At 42.7% G+C, this 16456-nt stretch overlaps 6 protein-coding genes across 6 annotated transcripts; 3 read left to right on the top strand and 3 right to left on the bottom strand.

Moving 5' to 3' along the window:
• The first annotated feature begins 983 nt into the window (after positions 1-983).
• BDB00DRAFT_935287 (TRAPP trafficking subunit Trs65-domain-containing protein) lies at positions 984-3850 on the top strand. Its single transcript, XM_053129187.1, has 7 exons — positions 984-1271; positions 1378-1833; positions 1926-2105; positions 2176-2492; positions 2583-3366; positions 3442-3517; positions 3597-3850. Exons 1-7 carry the CDS (start codon positions 1133-1135, stop codon positions 3763-3765), a joined length of 2121 nt encoding a protein of 706 aa, XP_052985323.1. The 5' UTR covers positions 984-1132; the 3' UTR covers positions 3766-3850.
• A 3033-nt stretch (positions 3851-6883) lies between these two features.
• On the bottom strand, positions 6884-8225 carry BDB00DRAFT_798139 (homocysteine S-methyltransferase 2-like protein). The gene is made up of 4 exons (XM_053121591.1): positions 8107-8225; positions 7993-8042; positions 7616-7922; positions 6884-7531 (listed from the first exon to the last, which is right to left on the bottom strand). The coding sequence occupies exons 1-4, from the start codon at positions 8183-8185 to the stop codon at positions 7005-7007; spliced, it is 963 nt and encodes a 320-aa protein (XP_052985322.1). The 5' UTR covers positions 8186-8225; the 3' UTR covers positions 6884-7004.
• Positions 8226-10443: 2218 nt separating this feature from the next.
• BDB00DRAFT_798117 (cytochrome P450) lies at positions 10444-12911 on the bottom strand. Its single transcript, XM_053121590.1, has 9 exons — positions 12653-12911; positions 12434-12543; positions 12203-12351; positions 12055-12110; positions 11699-11977; positions 11535-11618; positions 11031-11459; positions 10791-10930; positions 10444-10711 (listed from the first exon to the last, which is right to left on the bottom strand). The coding sequence occupies exons 1-9, from the start codon at positions 12878-12880 to the stop codon at positions 10519-10521; spliced, it is 1668 nt and encodes a 555-aa protein (XP_052985321.1). The 5' UTR covers positions 12881-12911; the 3' UTR covers positions 10444-10518.
• Positions 12912-13118: 207 nt separating this feature from the next.
• On the top strand, positions 13119-13717 carry BDB00DRAFT_798111 (uncharacterized protein; the record flags this gene model as incomplete). The annotated part of the gene is made up of 2 exons (XM_053121589.1): positions 13119-13248; positions 13374-13717. Coding segments are annotated over exons 1-2 (254 nt in total), but the record flags the coding sequence as incomplete, so codon positions are not given.
• Position 13718: 1 nt separating this feature from the next.
• Positions 13719-14258, bottom strand: BDB00DRAFT_798110 (uncharacterized protein; the record flags this gene model as incomplete). The annotated part of the gene is given in 2 exon segments (XM_053121588.1): positions 13719-14197; positions 14209-14258. Coding segments are annotated over 2 exon segments (289 nt in total), but the record flags the coding sequence as incomplete, so codon positions are not given.
• Positions 14259-14809: 551 nt separating this feature from the next.
• On the top strand, positions 14810-15128 carry BDB00DRAFT_867125 (uncharacterized protein; the record flags this gene model as incomplete). The annotated part of the gene is made up of 2 exons (XM_053126306.1): positions 14810-14999; positions 15079-15128. The coding sequence occupies 2 exons, from the start codon at positions 14810-14812 to the stop codon at positions 15126-15128; spliced, it is 240 nt and encodes a 79-aa protein (XP_052985318.1).
• Between the last annotated feature and the right edge of the window lie 1328 nt (positions 15129-16456).

The following is a 16456-nucleotide window of genomic DNA, read 5'->3' as shown; positions in this document are numbered from 1 at the left end:
CACAGCGAGATCAGCTTATCGTAGCGGCAAGACAATGCTATTCACAGTCTCATGTGGATGGTTCGAAATTAGATCAACACGTTTACAGCTCAGTCATCGAGATACATCTTTCATTATTACTAGCCAGCCACGATCGGAATACGTATGAGCACTCTTTAGCCCGTCATCACAAGTCTTGATCGCTTGCAAGCGTTATCCGTATACTGAAGAAGTCAATCCTTCAGATAATAGCCGAAATGCAGCCCCAGAAGCGTTCACTGACCCTTTGTCTGTCCGCGATGGGGTGAGCAGATTACCTTGGTTAGCATGAATTAAGCACGGATTTGTAGAGCTTCGTAAGCTGAGTCTGCTTAATATGGACGATGACTGAGGTAGCGTATTTGACAATTTAGGAACGGTCGTTATCGAGTCTGGCTTCGTTTAGATTTTGCGCTAGTGCTTGTAGTGAGCGCAAGTCAATGGTAGCTAAAAGATCTTCTAGAAGGATTGGCTTTTCTTCAGTTACAGTGGATACTTGTTGATGTCAAATTCGCTATGCCCGAGCAGTGACAAAGAACTAGCGCTATGGAGTTGACATATATCTTCTGTATAAAAATGATGCTATCTAATGGCATTTTCCAAGCGGAGCGTATATGTACATGTCTCTAGATCCATGTATATTATCTTCAATATTCTATGTTGCATTATGTGATTCGACCAACACCTTCCATGTTTAATTTACCACGCTCTTAAGTTATTGTGTGTGAGCGAGATAACGTCGTTATTCAGTGCGCATTTTCAAACTTTCGTTAAGCCAAAAACGCAGTACGTACGCACAAATATGTAGCATGAAAAAGAACGTGGTTGAGTAGTAGTGAAGCTATCTAAGTACACATGATTGCTTGATGATCTTTTCAATGGTGAGCGACAGGTACCAGTAGATATGGAGTTGCCCACTGTTATCTGTTGCTTTCACTATCGATCAGCAGTACTGTATACACGGGGAAAAAAGCAAGTCTATTTGGCCCTGTGCAACAAAATTCAGCACAAACTAAATAACGCTGAGTTTCCCTAGAGTAGCGAATTATTCAGGCACCAAGCAACCCTAAAGCTCTCCTATTTCCTTCTACAAACTCGAAAAGCGAAAGCGAGAATGGACACGAGTGGTATATCCTCGGAGCTGTTCTTCAATGAAGCCGAGTTTCGCGTCTTGATTCCCAACGTTTCAACTGAATCCGAGCCGTCTCCCCAAGAAATACTCTCAACCCCGTCTCGTCGATTTACATTCTATGGTATGTACCCTGTGTGTTCAACAACTTTAATTCGTAAATACCGCACCCATATCTATACACATATTCTATAATTCTCGGACTCACCATCGAAATATATCGTTCTCAGATGAGCACTTGAAAGTGTATTTGTATGCGCGTATACCCCATCAGCTTGCTGGTACAGGCGATGAAGTACAGCAAACCATTAACACGTTCTTCAACCAACTTGATGTCCACCTCGAAACCAGCATTGTCGATAGCAACCCACACCCACAGCCTGCAGCCGTCCCTCCACCACTCCAGCCTTCGTCCTCGTTTTCTTCTTCCTTTCACCACCGCTCCATTACACAGAAGTGGAACCCATCGTCGTCCGCACCGTCGTCGCCGAAAACGCATAAGCGCGAACTCAGTATGGGTCAACGCGGTCCCATGTCTGCAGGCACGCCACCACAACAGCCTGCAAACGAGTCTGCTCTACCGTTTTTCTCGCACACATACAATAGCCGAGGAAAGGATCCAGAACCAATCGTGTTTGAGCATGAAGAGGCATATTGCTGCATTTACTCGCTGACGGTGCCTATTTGTAAGTTATCTGTTAGGATTTGGTTGGAAATAGTGGGACAACCGACCTTGAGACATGGTTTAGAGCGCTGAATGATCATGTAATGCTATCAGTATATGTCAAGACACGAAGCAATAATCCTCTACTATCGTTTGCCTTCAATGTATCGTATCGACCTATGACAACAAACAACCGATCTCATAAGCAGGATGAAGATAAGACAGAGGAGGGCACGGAAGACTATGATGCAGATATGTTTGAGACAATTGATTTGCTCAATGGGCTTTCTGAAGGTATGATACAGGTAGTGAACCAGTATTACAGAAGAAGAGGCGATGGCTAAAAGGAAGAGTATCATAATAGATCCTGTTTTCTCTACTGCAAAATTACACCAACGATTTGTTATTGAAAAGCATAGCAGGCAATCGAGTGGCAGTTTCTCGCAAAGCAGCCACTCTACATCACAAATGCTTACATTGCGACGACATGTCCGGGAAATGCTTTCCGTGCGATCAGGCGTCAATGTGAAAATGCGAACTACCAACGCCTCTGTTGCCGATAAAATGGTGATGATGTCAGTAGAACTTGAGAACCCGCTGGAAACATCGTGTAGTTTTGTTGTCGATAAGGTGGAGGTCCAAGTATCCAACGCGGTGGTTTCCGTGGCCTTTTCGAATGACGTAAGGAGAATCGAAACAATTGGATTGTTAAAGTAAAGAAGAAAGAGAAAAACATGGCTCAAACAAAAGGTTGTCGTTGTTTGCTGCTAGGTAAAGTTTCCCATCACCTTGGAAACGCTAGATCAAATGGTGTTTTTGTACAACGTAACCCTCTTGGAAGACGGATCAGCAAAACCTCCTCAACAAATGCCACGCATGTTCCCAGCGCGTAATCGGAACACGCCAGCCATGCCAGTGCATTACCAGGATGAGCGGTTGCAGCCACAACGCGTATCAATTCAAGTCTTTGGAGCTCCACTTATTGACGGTGTGCGCGCTGCACCGATGCGATCCAAGTGGAACACTATGCTGGACGTAATGGGGATGCGACAAAAGCGAGAAGAACCCGATCCACGCTTCTCTTCGCTCCTTGCATCCTCTACAAACTCATTTATAGCTTCACGGTCGTCTGCTGCATCGCTTTCCACCAGTGTCTCTGTGTCTCCGGGTGCACGGTCGGTCGGCAGTCCATTGGGCCAGGTGATGGATGGAAGAAAGAGAATGATAATGGCTACATCAAATATTGCAGAATCTGGTCCACAGACACCAGTGGGTCAGCGCGCACCACCCGTGCCTGGTGTACCTGCACGAAAATCCGAATCGGAGGTGGTCGATGGTATTGTCGTGTCCTTCACGGTGCCGGCCAGCATCACTGTCGGCAAAATATTCCCGCTACAGATCTTTATTGTCAACCGTTCCAAGCATACTCGACGATTTATGGTCACCATACCCAACCGTAAGCGTCAACAGCATACGGCAGAACATATGGTAAAGACAACGTTGCCACCGCTGCCTATTGAACAAAACCCCATTGACCCATACATGGATGAAGCAGGTACAGTTCACTGTGTGATTTCTTGTCATAGAAATGATATTTAGGTCTAAATTCTTCGCTTGTCTATGCGTACAGAATTCTTGCGACAGTATTTTGATAATGAGACGCATGAAGCGGATATCATTTGTCTAGAAAACAACGTGCGACTAAGGTACTTATACCTTTGTTTTATTGGATTTATGGAAAGCATGAGGAAAGATCTATATTATACTAAACCCTCGTATTTTCAGCCCTCTCGGCCCTTCAACATCACAAGCAGTTGATGTTCGATTTATTGCAGTCAAGGAACGATTGCACACAATCGATTTGATCCAACTTGTGGATCAAGACACTGGTTTCGTTACTAACCTTCGTCACGTATTAGAGATATTCGTCGACAAACGCACCGATGATGTGTAGATCTTATTTTGAGTGTACATTACAGTAAATAGCTTCTTTCCTGCCTTAAACGCCCTCTTCTTATACATAAATAATTATTATCCACCTCTTTTTACACATTGGTTATCAATAGGTAGTGTGCACAGGGCAGCGAGTTTCTTTTATTCACTTCAGGTGCCTGAATTTATAACTTTATAACTGAAAGGTGTGGTTTTCATATTACTGTTTCCTTAACGTATAAAGTTAAGACGTGTTGTTCAGGAAACTGACGCGACTGACGTTGTGCGACATATGTAATGGTATTTAATCGAACGACATTGCACACGGTACAAATCACTTTAAATGGAAGATATGATGTCAGAATCTGCGGTCGTAACCTGGGAAAACCTCGTCTACATATTTAACCGACATGCATCAAAGTACAACTAAACTTAACATTTAACTTATTTCAACTACTCATTCCGAACACAATGTCAAGCAAAAATATACGCAAATTGAACGAAATGTTCGGAGAAGATGCAGAGGAAGAACGTCATCGACAGCGCAGAGTCGAACGTCTTCGAAGAGCGTTGGAGGACAATCAGGACGAGGAACGCATGACCAAGCATGGAGGTTCTGTTCCTGGTCCTCTAGTGATCAATCACAATCGCGTTGCATGCCACTGGCGTCTCTATGACGACTACTTCGGTGAACGCCCTGTTTACCCGGAGTATAAGTTTCGGACACGCTTTCGCATGAGCCGTCGACTTTTTGAGCGGATTGTTAGCGAACTAGAGCAGAAAGACGACTACTTTCCGCAAAAGTATGATGCAGCACACAAACCGGGATTGACGCCACTGCAGAAAGCGACAGCAGCAATTCGCCAGCTTGCATATGGCGTATCTGCTGACTCCACCGATGAGTATGTTCGTCTTGGTGCAAGCGCTGCTCTGGAGTGACTTAAGCGATTCTGTTTGGCGATCAGCCGCGTTTTGGTGACGAGTACCTTCGCTCACCGAACGAGGATGATAATAAGAGGCTTCTTGAGGCGGCTGAGACACGAGGCTTTCCTGGCATGCTTGGCTCCTTGGACTGCATGCACTGGGAATGGAAAAACTGCCCTGCAGGATCGAAGGGCCAATACCAAGGCAAAGAAAAGAGAGCTACAGTTATCCTTGAAGCTGCAGCAGACGCTGAAACCTGGATTTGGCACGCGTACTTCGGTCTCCCAGGAACGCTCAATGACAGCAATGTCTTGCAGCGTTCACTCGTTTTTCACGATCTGGTGTCTGATCTCATGCCGCCAGTGAATTACTCAATTAACGGCAACAGCTATACCAAAGGGTATTATTTAGTTGATGGTATCTACCCGCCATGGTTCACGTTGGTGGATTCAATTAAGCATCCCATCGAGAGGAAAAAAAAAGGTAATTCTACCATTTTACATTAGATTCGACAAGTTTAGCCTTCTATATAGATGTTACCACCATGCAAGAAGCCTACCGCAAGGATGTCGAGCGCGCCTTTAGGTTCTTGCACAGTAGATGGGCCATAATCCGCCAGCCAGCAAAACTATGGCAACCCAAAGATCTTTCGATTGTTATGCGAGCATCCATAATCTTGCGTAAGATGATTGTTGAAGATCAGCGCGTGACCCCCAAGACAATTTGAACAATGGCAATGGAAACGAAGGATTTGGCAGTGCTGGATCAGTGCCACTGTTGTCTGTTCGCAGAGACAGGAACACAATGGAGCATTTTATAAGTCGATACGACGAGATCAAGGATGCTGCTGTCCATGATCAGCTTAAGAACGACCTTGTTGAACATCTGTGGCAGCATCAGGGTAATATGATTTAGTAACCGCAAAATAAGTAATTTAATTCTTTAACAGCTTCTACTGTTCTATCGTTGTTGTCTACTTGCTGTTCTTCAGCTTGCTCACTGGATGCCCGTGTCTCTATGGCTTGAGCTCGAGCTTTGTGCATTCCTCAATGCTTCGGCTTTTCTCAACTCCCAGTACTGATGTTCATTGCCTGAGTACATGGCGAGGTCCTCCCTCATCACTTCATCATCGTTTATCTTGTCCTGAATTTCGATGCGCAAGCGATTGTTCGCAGCATGCCTTTCTACAACCCTCGCCAACAGAACCCAGTCTTCATCCGACTTACGCTTACGCATACCCTCCTCTTTCTCCTGCTCCTTGGCTTTCTTCCGACCAGTAGGGCGTTCTACTGGAGTCAGTGCGCTTTGACTCTTTGCTCCACGCTCAATCGTGAACTTTGGTTCATTTTCGAGCTTCTTGTAGCAGTGCTCATACTCCCAAATGGTCTTCGTATCGTTCTTATACTTCTTCCTCGCCTCCTCTTTCTTAACTCATGAAAACTCGATCAGTATTAGTTATTTTTATGAAGGGTGGATTTCTCTAACCTCATTTTTAATCGTAAGTCCACTTTTCTTGAGTGCCTTGACGTGAGCAAGACAACCAACAAATTTAGGCACCTCTTGCTGGATGGTACTCCATAGATTTGAGAGGGATCTGTGCCCAATGCGCACGTTCTCACCTCCTCCCCTTTGGAAAAAATCTTCGCAAATACTCTCACACAACACACTGGCAGATAAGTCAGTGCCCTTCGACGAGCGAATTGACTTGGCAATCCAGGACTCGCACAACCACCCGTCCTCTTCAACGGTCCAGCTGGGACCGCGATTGCCTCTTGATGCTGATGCAGATGACGATTCGGCAACAGCTGGGGTCACAGAGCTCGATCCGACACGCAAATCGGCATTGAAAGAAGGGGGAGTGGAATTTGAAGACATTTTGACAAATGAATAAGAACTTGAATAATAGGAACGAGAGAGCTCATGCTAAAATAGAATAGCGATAGCATGACCGTTGGAGAATGGGAATTTTTTATTTCAGAATGCTAAAATAGAATTTAGAACGACAGTTGGAGATGCTCTTGAATTGAAAGCGCTGAGGACCTTCAACAAGCCGACCGATTAATCCACTAGATGGGTGTGCTGTAGAATATATAGCTGCATATTACATGTGGAGAGGGTGGGATAATAGCTACAAACAATGAAGCTGAAAAGAACAGAAGCGCAGTGTTATAATTTCAATTCATGTAGAGCACGATGGAGAGTAGGTCAATTACATGACACGTAGCAATATATGGATACAATTGGTACACACATGAATATAATCGAATAAAAATAGGCTACTTTCTGGAATCTTCGATGTAATAGAATTTCTCATGCAAATCGCTAACCGCTATAAAACTATGGCAACTGAGCAGTCGTAATGCTTGCGATCTCTATAGCCTCTCTGATACACGAGATATGCTTTGGGCCGACACCACAGCAACCTCCCAAAATGACATTTTGGCCCGTTTTGGCCGTGACCTGCGCTGCCCATCCGGCCATGGATTTACCAAACACAACAGTCGACACTTTGGTCGATGAATTCCAGTTACGTGCAATAGCGTCCCACTCTTCACCCCCGTCAGGATAGAGCAGGATGGCCTTGTTATTGTTGTTGCTGTTACTAAGAAGCACATCCAAAAGAGCAGCAATGTACTTTGGTTTTGTGCAATTCACGCCCACAGCAAATATATTGTCCAATTTTCCAAGCAACTCCAGACATGTATGCAGTGACGTCCCGTCCGAGATGTGCTCATTGGATCGACACGAGAAAGAGACAGCTACGGGTGGCAGCTCTTGTACCTTTTCCTCGATCAGTTTGTGTATTGCTCGTGCCTCCAAAAACGATGGGATAGTTTCGAAAAGAATAAAGTCGACGCCTGGTTCTAATTTTGACGTCAGATTCAAAATAAACATACGCATGATAAGATTATAGCCACTTTTCTTAGGCCTCCCCCCTTACTGCTTACCTTGCATGCAAATATCGAGACGCTCACGGTGAAAGGCAACCAGGTCATCCATGCTGATTTCGTTGCCATAGTCACCGGTATACTCAGCACCATTCGCCAGCACGGCACCATAAGGACCCATGGATAATGCCACATAACCTTTGCCATAAGCATCGCGTGCTTCGCGAGCTATTTGCACGCTTCTTCGCATTAGCTTCACGGCTTCTTCGCGTGAATAGCCTGCGTCGAGAAACCCTTGGATTGAGGCTTGGTAACTGGCTGTCGTGGCAACATTGGCGCCTGCTTCAAAATATGATCCATGCACAGCCTAGTCCAACCTCAATCAGCACTTTATACGGATGCTTATATTGAACTTATCCAAACTTTCGCAAGCTTACTCTAATTGCATCAGGATCTTGATCGAGACAATGGGCGGACCATAAGCGACCTAAACAGTTATAAGGTCTCTTTGAGCTTTAACGTGTACTTATTTCACGCGTTTGCAATTTAACCTGACAGATCTTTGTCGAATGTGCGCTCTAATTCGGTTGCTAGACCACCATCGAGAATCAAGGGAGAATCAAACTTCATGATGAAACAGTACTACACGTACACATGCAGGGAAAAGAGATATTTTTGTGGCCAGAAGGCTTGAATTTATTATAATTCAAAAAAAAAAAAAAATTCGAATGACGCGACTAAACATCTATATTACGAAGAGCATACCTAGAAATATACTGTATAAAGAATTAGAGAACGGCGCTTGACACACAGTTAACGCAATCATCCTTTCCTCCCTCCTCTCCCATAGTAAGGAATTGCATGCCATGTCAGTTAAAGTGTTCCTCCACAGCAACAGTCGGTGTTAGCATGAAATAATAAAGTCATCATTCCAAGCATGCTTCCTTACCAACCGTTTTCTTTTCCCGCCCCTTCCCTTTGCGACATGAAACAGAAACAAAGCCTCACCTTACTACGCATCTGATGATCCCTCACAGATCGAGAAGGCTGGATGCCATGGTCTACAAGACAAAACACTGTGAAAAGTTGATAAGTACAATATTCTTTCCTTCAAGTTTTCAGTGAAAGCAAAACAAAGGTGTGTTGTGTTGGTGTGTATTCAGATAAACGCTCTTGGCTGCGAGCACGCAATCAGCATAATTTCCTCTGATTGGGGCGACAACATATCATCATATTGAAAAAGGACGGGATAGGATGTGTGCTATGAAAGGGGAGAAGAATACAGAAACGATAATTACCTTGTGTGTTTGTCTTGGAAGACGAAAGAGTGCGTTAAAAAAAGACAGCGCGCTCACGGCTGTTTTTATAGACTGGCGAGAAAAATTTTTCTTTCATTTTGATTTCCCGAATTGATCGCCGAAAAAGGCAGTCGCGATCTTTGACAGCCCGGTTGGATGAGCTCTTTCTGTCAACATCTTTTCTGCTTATTGGTTACGTCGCTGTTGCAACATTACTTGTGCTGCCACATCTACTTTTGCCTACACATTGTCCTCCGCGGACAGAAAGAAAAAAAGGACAACATTTGGGCTATGTCGATTTGATAAAATGCATTGATTTATTATTACTAGCTAATACTGTAAGCACCACAACGAGATCAAGTTGTTAACGTTACGTCACGTTTTTCCCTTTCTTCCATTAAGATGCAATCAACTTATGTGCCACATACGATATATTATCTCAATTTACCATTGAAACAAAATAACACGGGAAAAGACTTCCACGCGCAGCATGTCAAATTGGGACGGCGCTGTCCCATCGAGGCAGGTTGCTGCAAAAATCGCTTCTTACAGCTCTCCTTCCTCGCGCATAATCTCGGTGAAGCACTCGCGGCAGTAGCGTAAAGAGATGCTGCTGACATACGTGTCAGCGTCGATGAAATGATTCTCTGTGACATCCGCTGCCACAGCGCCCCATGCAGCGGTGACGCTCCCGCGTCGTTGATTGTATAGCCGCTGTACTCGATGATTCGGGCGTAGCAGCATCATAGACGAAGTTTTGGTGTTGGTGTTAGTGGAGATGATACTTTCTATGATCTGGTGCTTAAACACAGCGTCAATATGATTCTCTTATGTATTCGATTTTCGTATCTACAAAAACAAAAATTTCCAACCACTCAACGATACTTCTGTGAATGACTGACTAAGAAAAGACATACTTCGGGTTTTTGCATCTAGAGATAGAATGAATGGCAAATTAAGACACTCTTTCATACGCAGAAACTACAGCGCCCCGCGACAACTGAATACTTTATAAATTGATCACGTTCTTGCATCACCAAATCAATGGTTTTAGCTGTCACTTAAAATACTATAATAACTTGGTTACTTTGGGCGCCACAAAGGTGATCAAGATTATCGCGTGACCATTGTACTTACCGCTTTTCAATGATACAAAGGACCCAGTTTCAATTTTCTGAATATGCCAAAGAACAGCATTGAAACCTGTTTAAGCTTCGTGATGATTAGTTGGAGGAGTACTAAATGGTTGTATTTTTCATAGGTATCGCTTTGCTTGTAGCTCCTACGGTTGCCGTGCAGGGTCCTACATTGCCTGCCAGTGCCTCCAATGTTCGATTAGGCGATACTAGGTTCATTGACGTTCGCTCGAAGATGCTAATGATATAGAGCGTTCAAAGTTGTTATGTCGTCGTACGTAACCATAATGCGACATTTCGCCCCGCAATGGCATATTTTATCGATTAAATAAACGAAACTGTCATGCTCGTGGCCTGTATTTTTTGTCATACACCAAAAGAGTACACTAAAGCGTCAACTCCTAGTATGACATTTGGATACGTAAAATGGGGAGCAAACGAAACATAACTTGAATTTCTCAATAATAAAAGAAAGGATATTGTTATATTCAACCATAATAATTGATAAATACATGATGACCTAAGCGAGCTATGCTGTTCCTCTACGCTTCATATAGAGTTTAAAGCTATTACTCTGCACAGACAATGTAACAAAGGACGTCCTTTCATCAGATGCCTTCATTTCTGCCGGGATGGCTTCGAAATCATATAGTCTGACAAGACTTGCAATTGTAAGACGCATTTCTTGCTGTGCAAATCCTTTGCCGATACAATTTCTTGATCTACATATAATTTTCGGAATGGAGATAAGTCAAAGTGCGACATTACCGAGGTTCTTGAAGCAAAAATCAAGTTACTAACCCAGCACTGAAAGGATAGAACGCTTCCTGGTCAGCAGGAATATCGCTATCGTCCAACCATCGTTCCGGCTTAAACTTAGTTGGTTCGGGCCAGTATTTAGGGTTCAAGTGTGTGCTGTAAATGTTACATCGTACTTGAGTCTTATTGCAATAACAGGAAGTTTGTATAAATTAGTTAAATCAGAAATTCAAAAGATGCTCATTAAGCAATGTAGTGGATTAATTGAAGTTGGCAACTTACACCTTTTGGTACATACAACCGTCCAGCGAGAATTGTGTCACGGTCCGTTATTCGCTCAAGGCCAACTACAGCAATAGGATTGATACGCATTGTCTCATTGATAATCGCATTTAAATAAGGAAGTTGCTTCAACTGATCGTTCGTGAATAGCTTTTGACCATCCTCTGATTCGATACTGTCAACTTCTTTGCGCAAAGTGGCCAGCGCATGTGGATTCTTCAAAAGCTCGATAATAGCAAACCCGATAGTATTACTCGTGGTTTCTGATCCAGCAACTAAAAACAAAATCGTTTCTTGGGCGATTGCTTCAGCTGTCAACCGATCTTCGGTTTCGTTTGCGTGTTGAGTGTCGATTAATATCTGAAGAATGTCGTTTCGACGATCCTTTTCGCCGCCTTTGAGTCGCTCCATAATGCTTTTTGTCATGAACTTGCAAAGTAAAATAGAGCCATGACAGTAAACTTTAGCATAAGTAAGTTTGTTCCAAGTTCGATTTGTCAATACCTCTTTTAGCCTTCGCTTGTTTTTGGAAAGGTCACTGAAAGAGAGTAATGCCTTAATCAAGCCCATAACTGGATGGGTCATTATCTAAAATAAACCCCAGTTAGTACAATGACTTGTTGTCTTACAGTACCTTTTTCCATGCTTAAAACAGTAACACTACTCACATAACTGACTGTTTCCAATTCACGCGCGATTGTAGCGGGTACAATGTGATCATCACCATCGAGCAGATGGAACGTCTGGCCAAACGCAGTTTCACCGATAATGTCAAGAGCGAGGTAGTGCAGCAAAATCCAAATATCCACTTGGCCATATCCATCACTGCGCTTAGAATTTGTAATTTCCCTGTCAATGCTTCTGATGAATGTATCGGCTGTATTTAACATGTAAGGCTCGAGGGAATTAAGGTATTTGACCGAGAATGCTGGTGAGACAACGCGTCGCTGTTGGTGAAAAAAATCGTTCGGATCGGATCAATCTTACTTCCACTTCCTCTCTTGATTTTAAGCAAATCACTTACTCGTTGCTTATGAAAGACCTTATCCGTTGCACTTAAAAGAGTAGGGCCACCATCACCTGTATAGAGTAGTATATATTATTAGCCATCCGTTCATCCTTGATCATCGAAGCATAAGGCTAATTCGAAGATGCTGTTGCTTTCAACATACGTGACATTCGTTCGTAGTCGGGGCCTTTTGGGAGATCGTCTTTAAAAAGAACTTGTCGAACCATATGTTTATCTGCTACTTGGATGGATTTGGGACCAAGACGGACGACATCACCGTATTGGTTTTGCCATCGTTGGAATTTCTCGTATCTAGTTTTTTTGTCAAATCGTGATTCTTCTTGTCGACTCTTTCTTTGTATCACTATCATCATTACCAACCCGAATTACTCACGCTCTTCCTGGTGGATTTGTAATTTCTCGTGAAAAACGTAAGCTGAACAGCTTGAGCTGAATAGGGCCAGGAATGCCACTGAGAGGGCCTAGAAAGGCGTCATAGAGTTTCTATTTGTTTTGTCACTAAGTACAAAATGATGGATAATTGGCACTCTCCAAAGAAGGAAGTGAAATAGTATGTAAAAGAGGCTCTTTTTCACTGCTACGAAATACTTACCGAAGAAATAATGTATGCTGCCAAGGTGATTGCAACGACTTTACCAAGCGTCTTGACGTCTTGACGATTCGTGGATAGAACGCGGTTGACGATATAATTTGCTGAGGACTCAAAGTTCTGCGATATAGTTTGCAGATCCATGTCCTGATTCTTTTTGTGTAGAAAGTGGGGGGCAAAAGGGAGGAGAATCCCGAAGGAAGAAATTTTATTCTTTATACTCTCACACATGCACCACAAAAGGCAAATAAACGATTACGATGATGTGGCAAAGTCGCTTGCTGTTTACTCTCTTTCTCAATATGACAGGTTTAAAGCTCGCATCCATATCTGTGGTTTGTCGTTGCGATTGTTTCTTGGCCTTCTTGGCATTAAATGATCAGGGGTGCAATGCACAGCAGCACATCACTAAGCAGCAAAGTATAAATATATTCGCATTGCGCCTTCTCTAGCTGCGTGCAAAAGGATAGTTTGATGATACATGGATTAAAATTCTACAGCTCGCGGAACCACGCGGAGAAAATTGCCAAGGCGATTCGATGTTATAATAATGGTAGTACTGATTATGTTGCTCCTCCTGCTGCTGAGCAACAACTCACGTAAATAAAGACACAAATAAACCGGGTACACACCCAGAGGAAACAAATCCTTTTTTGTATATAAATACTGATAAACTTTAAGAAACCATGATTTTATTGGACACAATTTCGGCCCGTTTTCAAAGGAGGTGAGCAGCCTCCACCAAACAACCTGGGAGACTTTTTTGGTGCGTCTTTGTTTGCATTTCTTGTACGAAAAGGTGTTTTGTGCACCCTCACCATCCGTTTTCAGGTCTGGCCCCCAACTCTCTCGCATATTCAACACCCCCCTCCTGGAAGTGAGCACCCACCACGTACACGATCTGTCCAATCACAATTGGTTTTCGCTAATTAAGCTGCCAGTTTTACAATGTCTTTGTAATGAAAATGTAATTACGCAATCACAGAAAAATAATCTGTTTGTAGTTGTAACACAACACTTTACTGAAGAGGCATAAAATATATTAATTAACATTGAATAAAAACTGGCATATAAGAAAAGAAGCGAAAGACAAAAAATAGGATTTAGAGGGGCATAGAAAACGGACATAAGAATCATACAGAAAGAATATAAAAGGTGGTCATAAAACGCATAGAAAAATCATCCAGAAAGAATATAAAAGAGGTTCGTTAAAATGCATAGAAGAATAATCAACAAAGGGTATAGGAATGAGACATAGGTAACGTATTAAGAAGAGAAATGTTATAAAGAAAAGATTGAAGGAATGGGTTTAGTAAACGATTTTTTCAAAGTTGTACGTCGTGTTTTTGAGCCACCAGCGAGTCCCAAACTTCGACTTATTGACGCTCAACGAGTCTCTCTGTGGCGCTCTCGTTATTGGACTTTGTGACATGTCGAAAACTTCGACAACAAGATCTTCGTCAGTGCTATTAAGGACGAAATCATCGCGAGGTAACCGCACGACGATAAAATTGCTTGCGATGTCTTGAACGCAGCAATCAAAAATGCTTCGACTTTGCATTGACGCAGCTTCACCAGCAGCCAGAACAAAATCGTAAGCTTGAACATACACACCCAGAGGTTTTTTGTGCAGATTTGTTTATAAACAATGAAGGATTCAAAAAAATTGCCTTTTACGGTTGAGCATCTAACAAGGTGGGGGGAGTGGGGGTTATGCATATTGGGGGATCGAGAGAAAGCTTCAACGATCGTTTCAATAGGCGTAAACAAACAAGCAAGCAAGCAAGAGGGCGTTCAGATTTTTCAGTTCAGAATAAAAATTTTTTATTTGTAAAAACGACATTTGAAAAAAGTACACAGTAGAAAGAGAAATAGAACTAAGGACGCGACTACTACTACTACTATTACTGTCATACTTCTAGCTAGGATACAGGTCACGACGAAGGTAGATATTATGAAGGAGGGAATGGGTATGCTTACCTCACTTATCAGACTACATAAGACGGCAAGTATCAGCTATTGCTCTGTATGGTATAAACAGTTGATTAGAAAAGGCATCCTAGGAATAATACACATATCAACTTCGTCCATTACCTTAACATGGGATAAATGTAAAAGAGCTAGATACACAAGAAGTAAACAGATCTATGCCACACCAATATGCAGAACGGTGGACGAGATTTGGCCAGGAAATTTGCAGAAGAATATATGCTACGTCATATATGTGAAGGTGGTCGTTTCGTGGATTGTTTTTCAGGAGTTTGGGAAACCTGCCGTCCAGATGTTATCGCTTCGTATGATCCTGCGTTGGTACAAAGTGGGCTCGTTCTGGCAGACAACACAAACAGCAGTAAGAAGCTTAAGGTTGGCCTAGCTGCCTTGTTCTATAATCCGCCATACATCTTCCAAAACGAGTGGATTGACACTAGGTGTCATCACGGCGAAACAAGGCGACGAGTACTATGAAGAATTCAACTAGAATAGTGCAAGGATGTCGTCAGCCAAGATTAAGCATGCTCATCCAATGTCTCAGCCGATACTTCCGATCCCCCCAAATGCCTTTTCCTGTTCACCCAATCAAATTTGATAGTACGAACATCCGTGTTTGATTATCTATGTGGCTCGGATGGCTCTGATTACTGCCACTGCGGAATACTCATTCTCATCCTTTATTGGCTTACTGAAAAAAGAAACCGGCTATCGCCATACTCCTTACTAACTGTTATCAAGCTAAAGCCCACCCTTCTTATACAGTCAACCCGCTTTCATTGCACGATTAATTTTTGCACCCATTCAGTTTTTGCAGCAAGTCATGAGTAAATCCTTTGTGCAGTTTGCAGACCTAAAAAGGCTTCCTCCAATTGTCTACTAAGCATTTACTGATTCCATGCATATACTTTTATCAGCTGATTGATCAAGGAATTTATAATTGAGCCATTCCGCTATATGATTATTTTGGAAAATGTTTATCAGCTATGATTGTTTTTAATAGCTCATCTAATTGCAATAAGTGTTGTAGCTCATCCATTTTTGCTTCATCCAAGAGCCAATGATTGCTTACATCAAATCAGTCTTCTCACAGACAATATATGAAGGAAGGGGTAGGAGCTCTTTGACGTTCGATTTACATGTGTCCCTATTGGAATTATACATCTTACCATTGTATACCTCCTTGTCAGCATTGGTCAATTTATCGCTTGTTGTGTTGCTTCTTGCGATTATGCCATCCAGAACATTGGTTTTCTTGAGGCAGTTGAAAGAGGTCTCCTTCAATATGTTTAAGCTAACATAATAGAATAATAATATAGAATACTTCACTGATGTATAGAAACTGTTTGTCCTTCATTGGTGTATAATCAATGAGAGCTCACGGCTGTATCTTTTTCCCTTATTTATCATTTCCGTATTTTGCAGCCTCCCGTTTTTTGCAGCCTAATCCCCCAAAATCCCATGGCTGCAAAAAGCGGGGTTAACTGTATTAGGTTATAGTTTATATGTTTGTTTTATTTATGGAAGACTGGATTGGCCAACGCGATAAGACATACGGTCGCTTCCTTGCGGTACGGAATCATCGATGATTAAATAGTAACGTTACAGTAGAGACGGGTGGTAGGAAAATAAGAAACCCAGTGGGAAGATGAATAGAAGATAAAACAGAAGAATGATTAAGGTGGTCGCAAGATGAGCGGGAGAAAGCGATTATCGGGTGATATACATAACAAAAGCCCACACTTCTTGGTGGGATGAATATATAGGGAGTCGCTGTGAAGGTGGTTCAGCGCTTGTTAGTAGTGGGTCATCGTCGTC

This window comes from Zychaea mexicana (genome assembly GCF_025766255.1).
Source record: "Zychaea mexicana strain RSA 1403 chromosome Unknown BDB00scaffold_3, whole genome shotgun sequence".
Lineage (NCBI taxonomy): Eukaryota > Fungi > Mucoromycota > Mucoromycetes > Mucorales > Lichtheimiaceae > Zychaea > Zychaea mexicana.
The sequence above is the reverse complement of the archived record's forward strand: the minus strand, read 5'-3'. Positions and strand labels throughout refer to the sequence as shown.

Coding starts and splice junctions, on each gene's coding strand:
- BDB00DRAFT_935287 (XM_053129187.1), top strand. CDS start 1,133: ATGGACACGAGTGGTATATCCTCGGAGCTGTTCTTCAATGAAGCCGAG. Junction 1,272..1,377: donor TCGTCGATTTACATTCTATG/GTATGTACCCTG, acceptor TATCGTTCTCAG/ATGAGCACTTGAAAGTGTAT. Junction 3,367..3,441: donor CCCATACATGGATGAAGCAG/GTACAGTTCACT, acceptor CTATGCGTACAG/AATTCTTGCGACAGTATTTT.
- BDB00DRAFT_798139 (XM_053121591.1), bottom strand. CDS start 8,185: ATGAAGTTTGATTCTCCCTTGATTCTCGATGGTGGTCTAGCAACCGAA. Junction 8,043..8,106: donor ATTCGACAAAGATCTGTCAG/GTTAAATTGCAA, acceptor ATAACTGTTTAG/GTCGCTTATGGTCCGCCCAT. Junction 7,923..7,992: donor AAGATCCTGATGCAATTAGA/GTAAGCTTGCGA, acceptor AGGTTGGACTAG/GCTGTGCATGGATCATATTT.
- BDB00DRAFT_798117 (XM_053121590.1), bottom strand. CDS start 12,880: ATGTGTGAGAGTATAAAGAATAAAATTTCTTCCTTCGGGATTCTCCTC. Junction 10,931..11,030: donor GGTTGTATGTACCAAAAGGT/GTAAGTTGCCAA, acceptor TATTGCAATAAG/ACTCAAGTACGATGTAACAT. Junction 10,712..10,790: donor TTCTATCCTTTCAGTGCTGG/GTTAGTAACTTG, acceptor AATTATATGTAG/ATCAAGAAATTGTATCGGCA.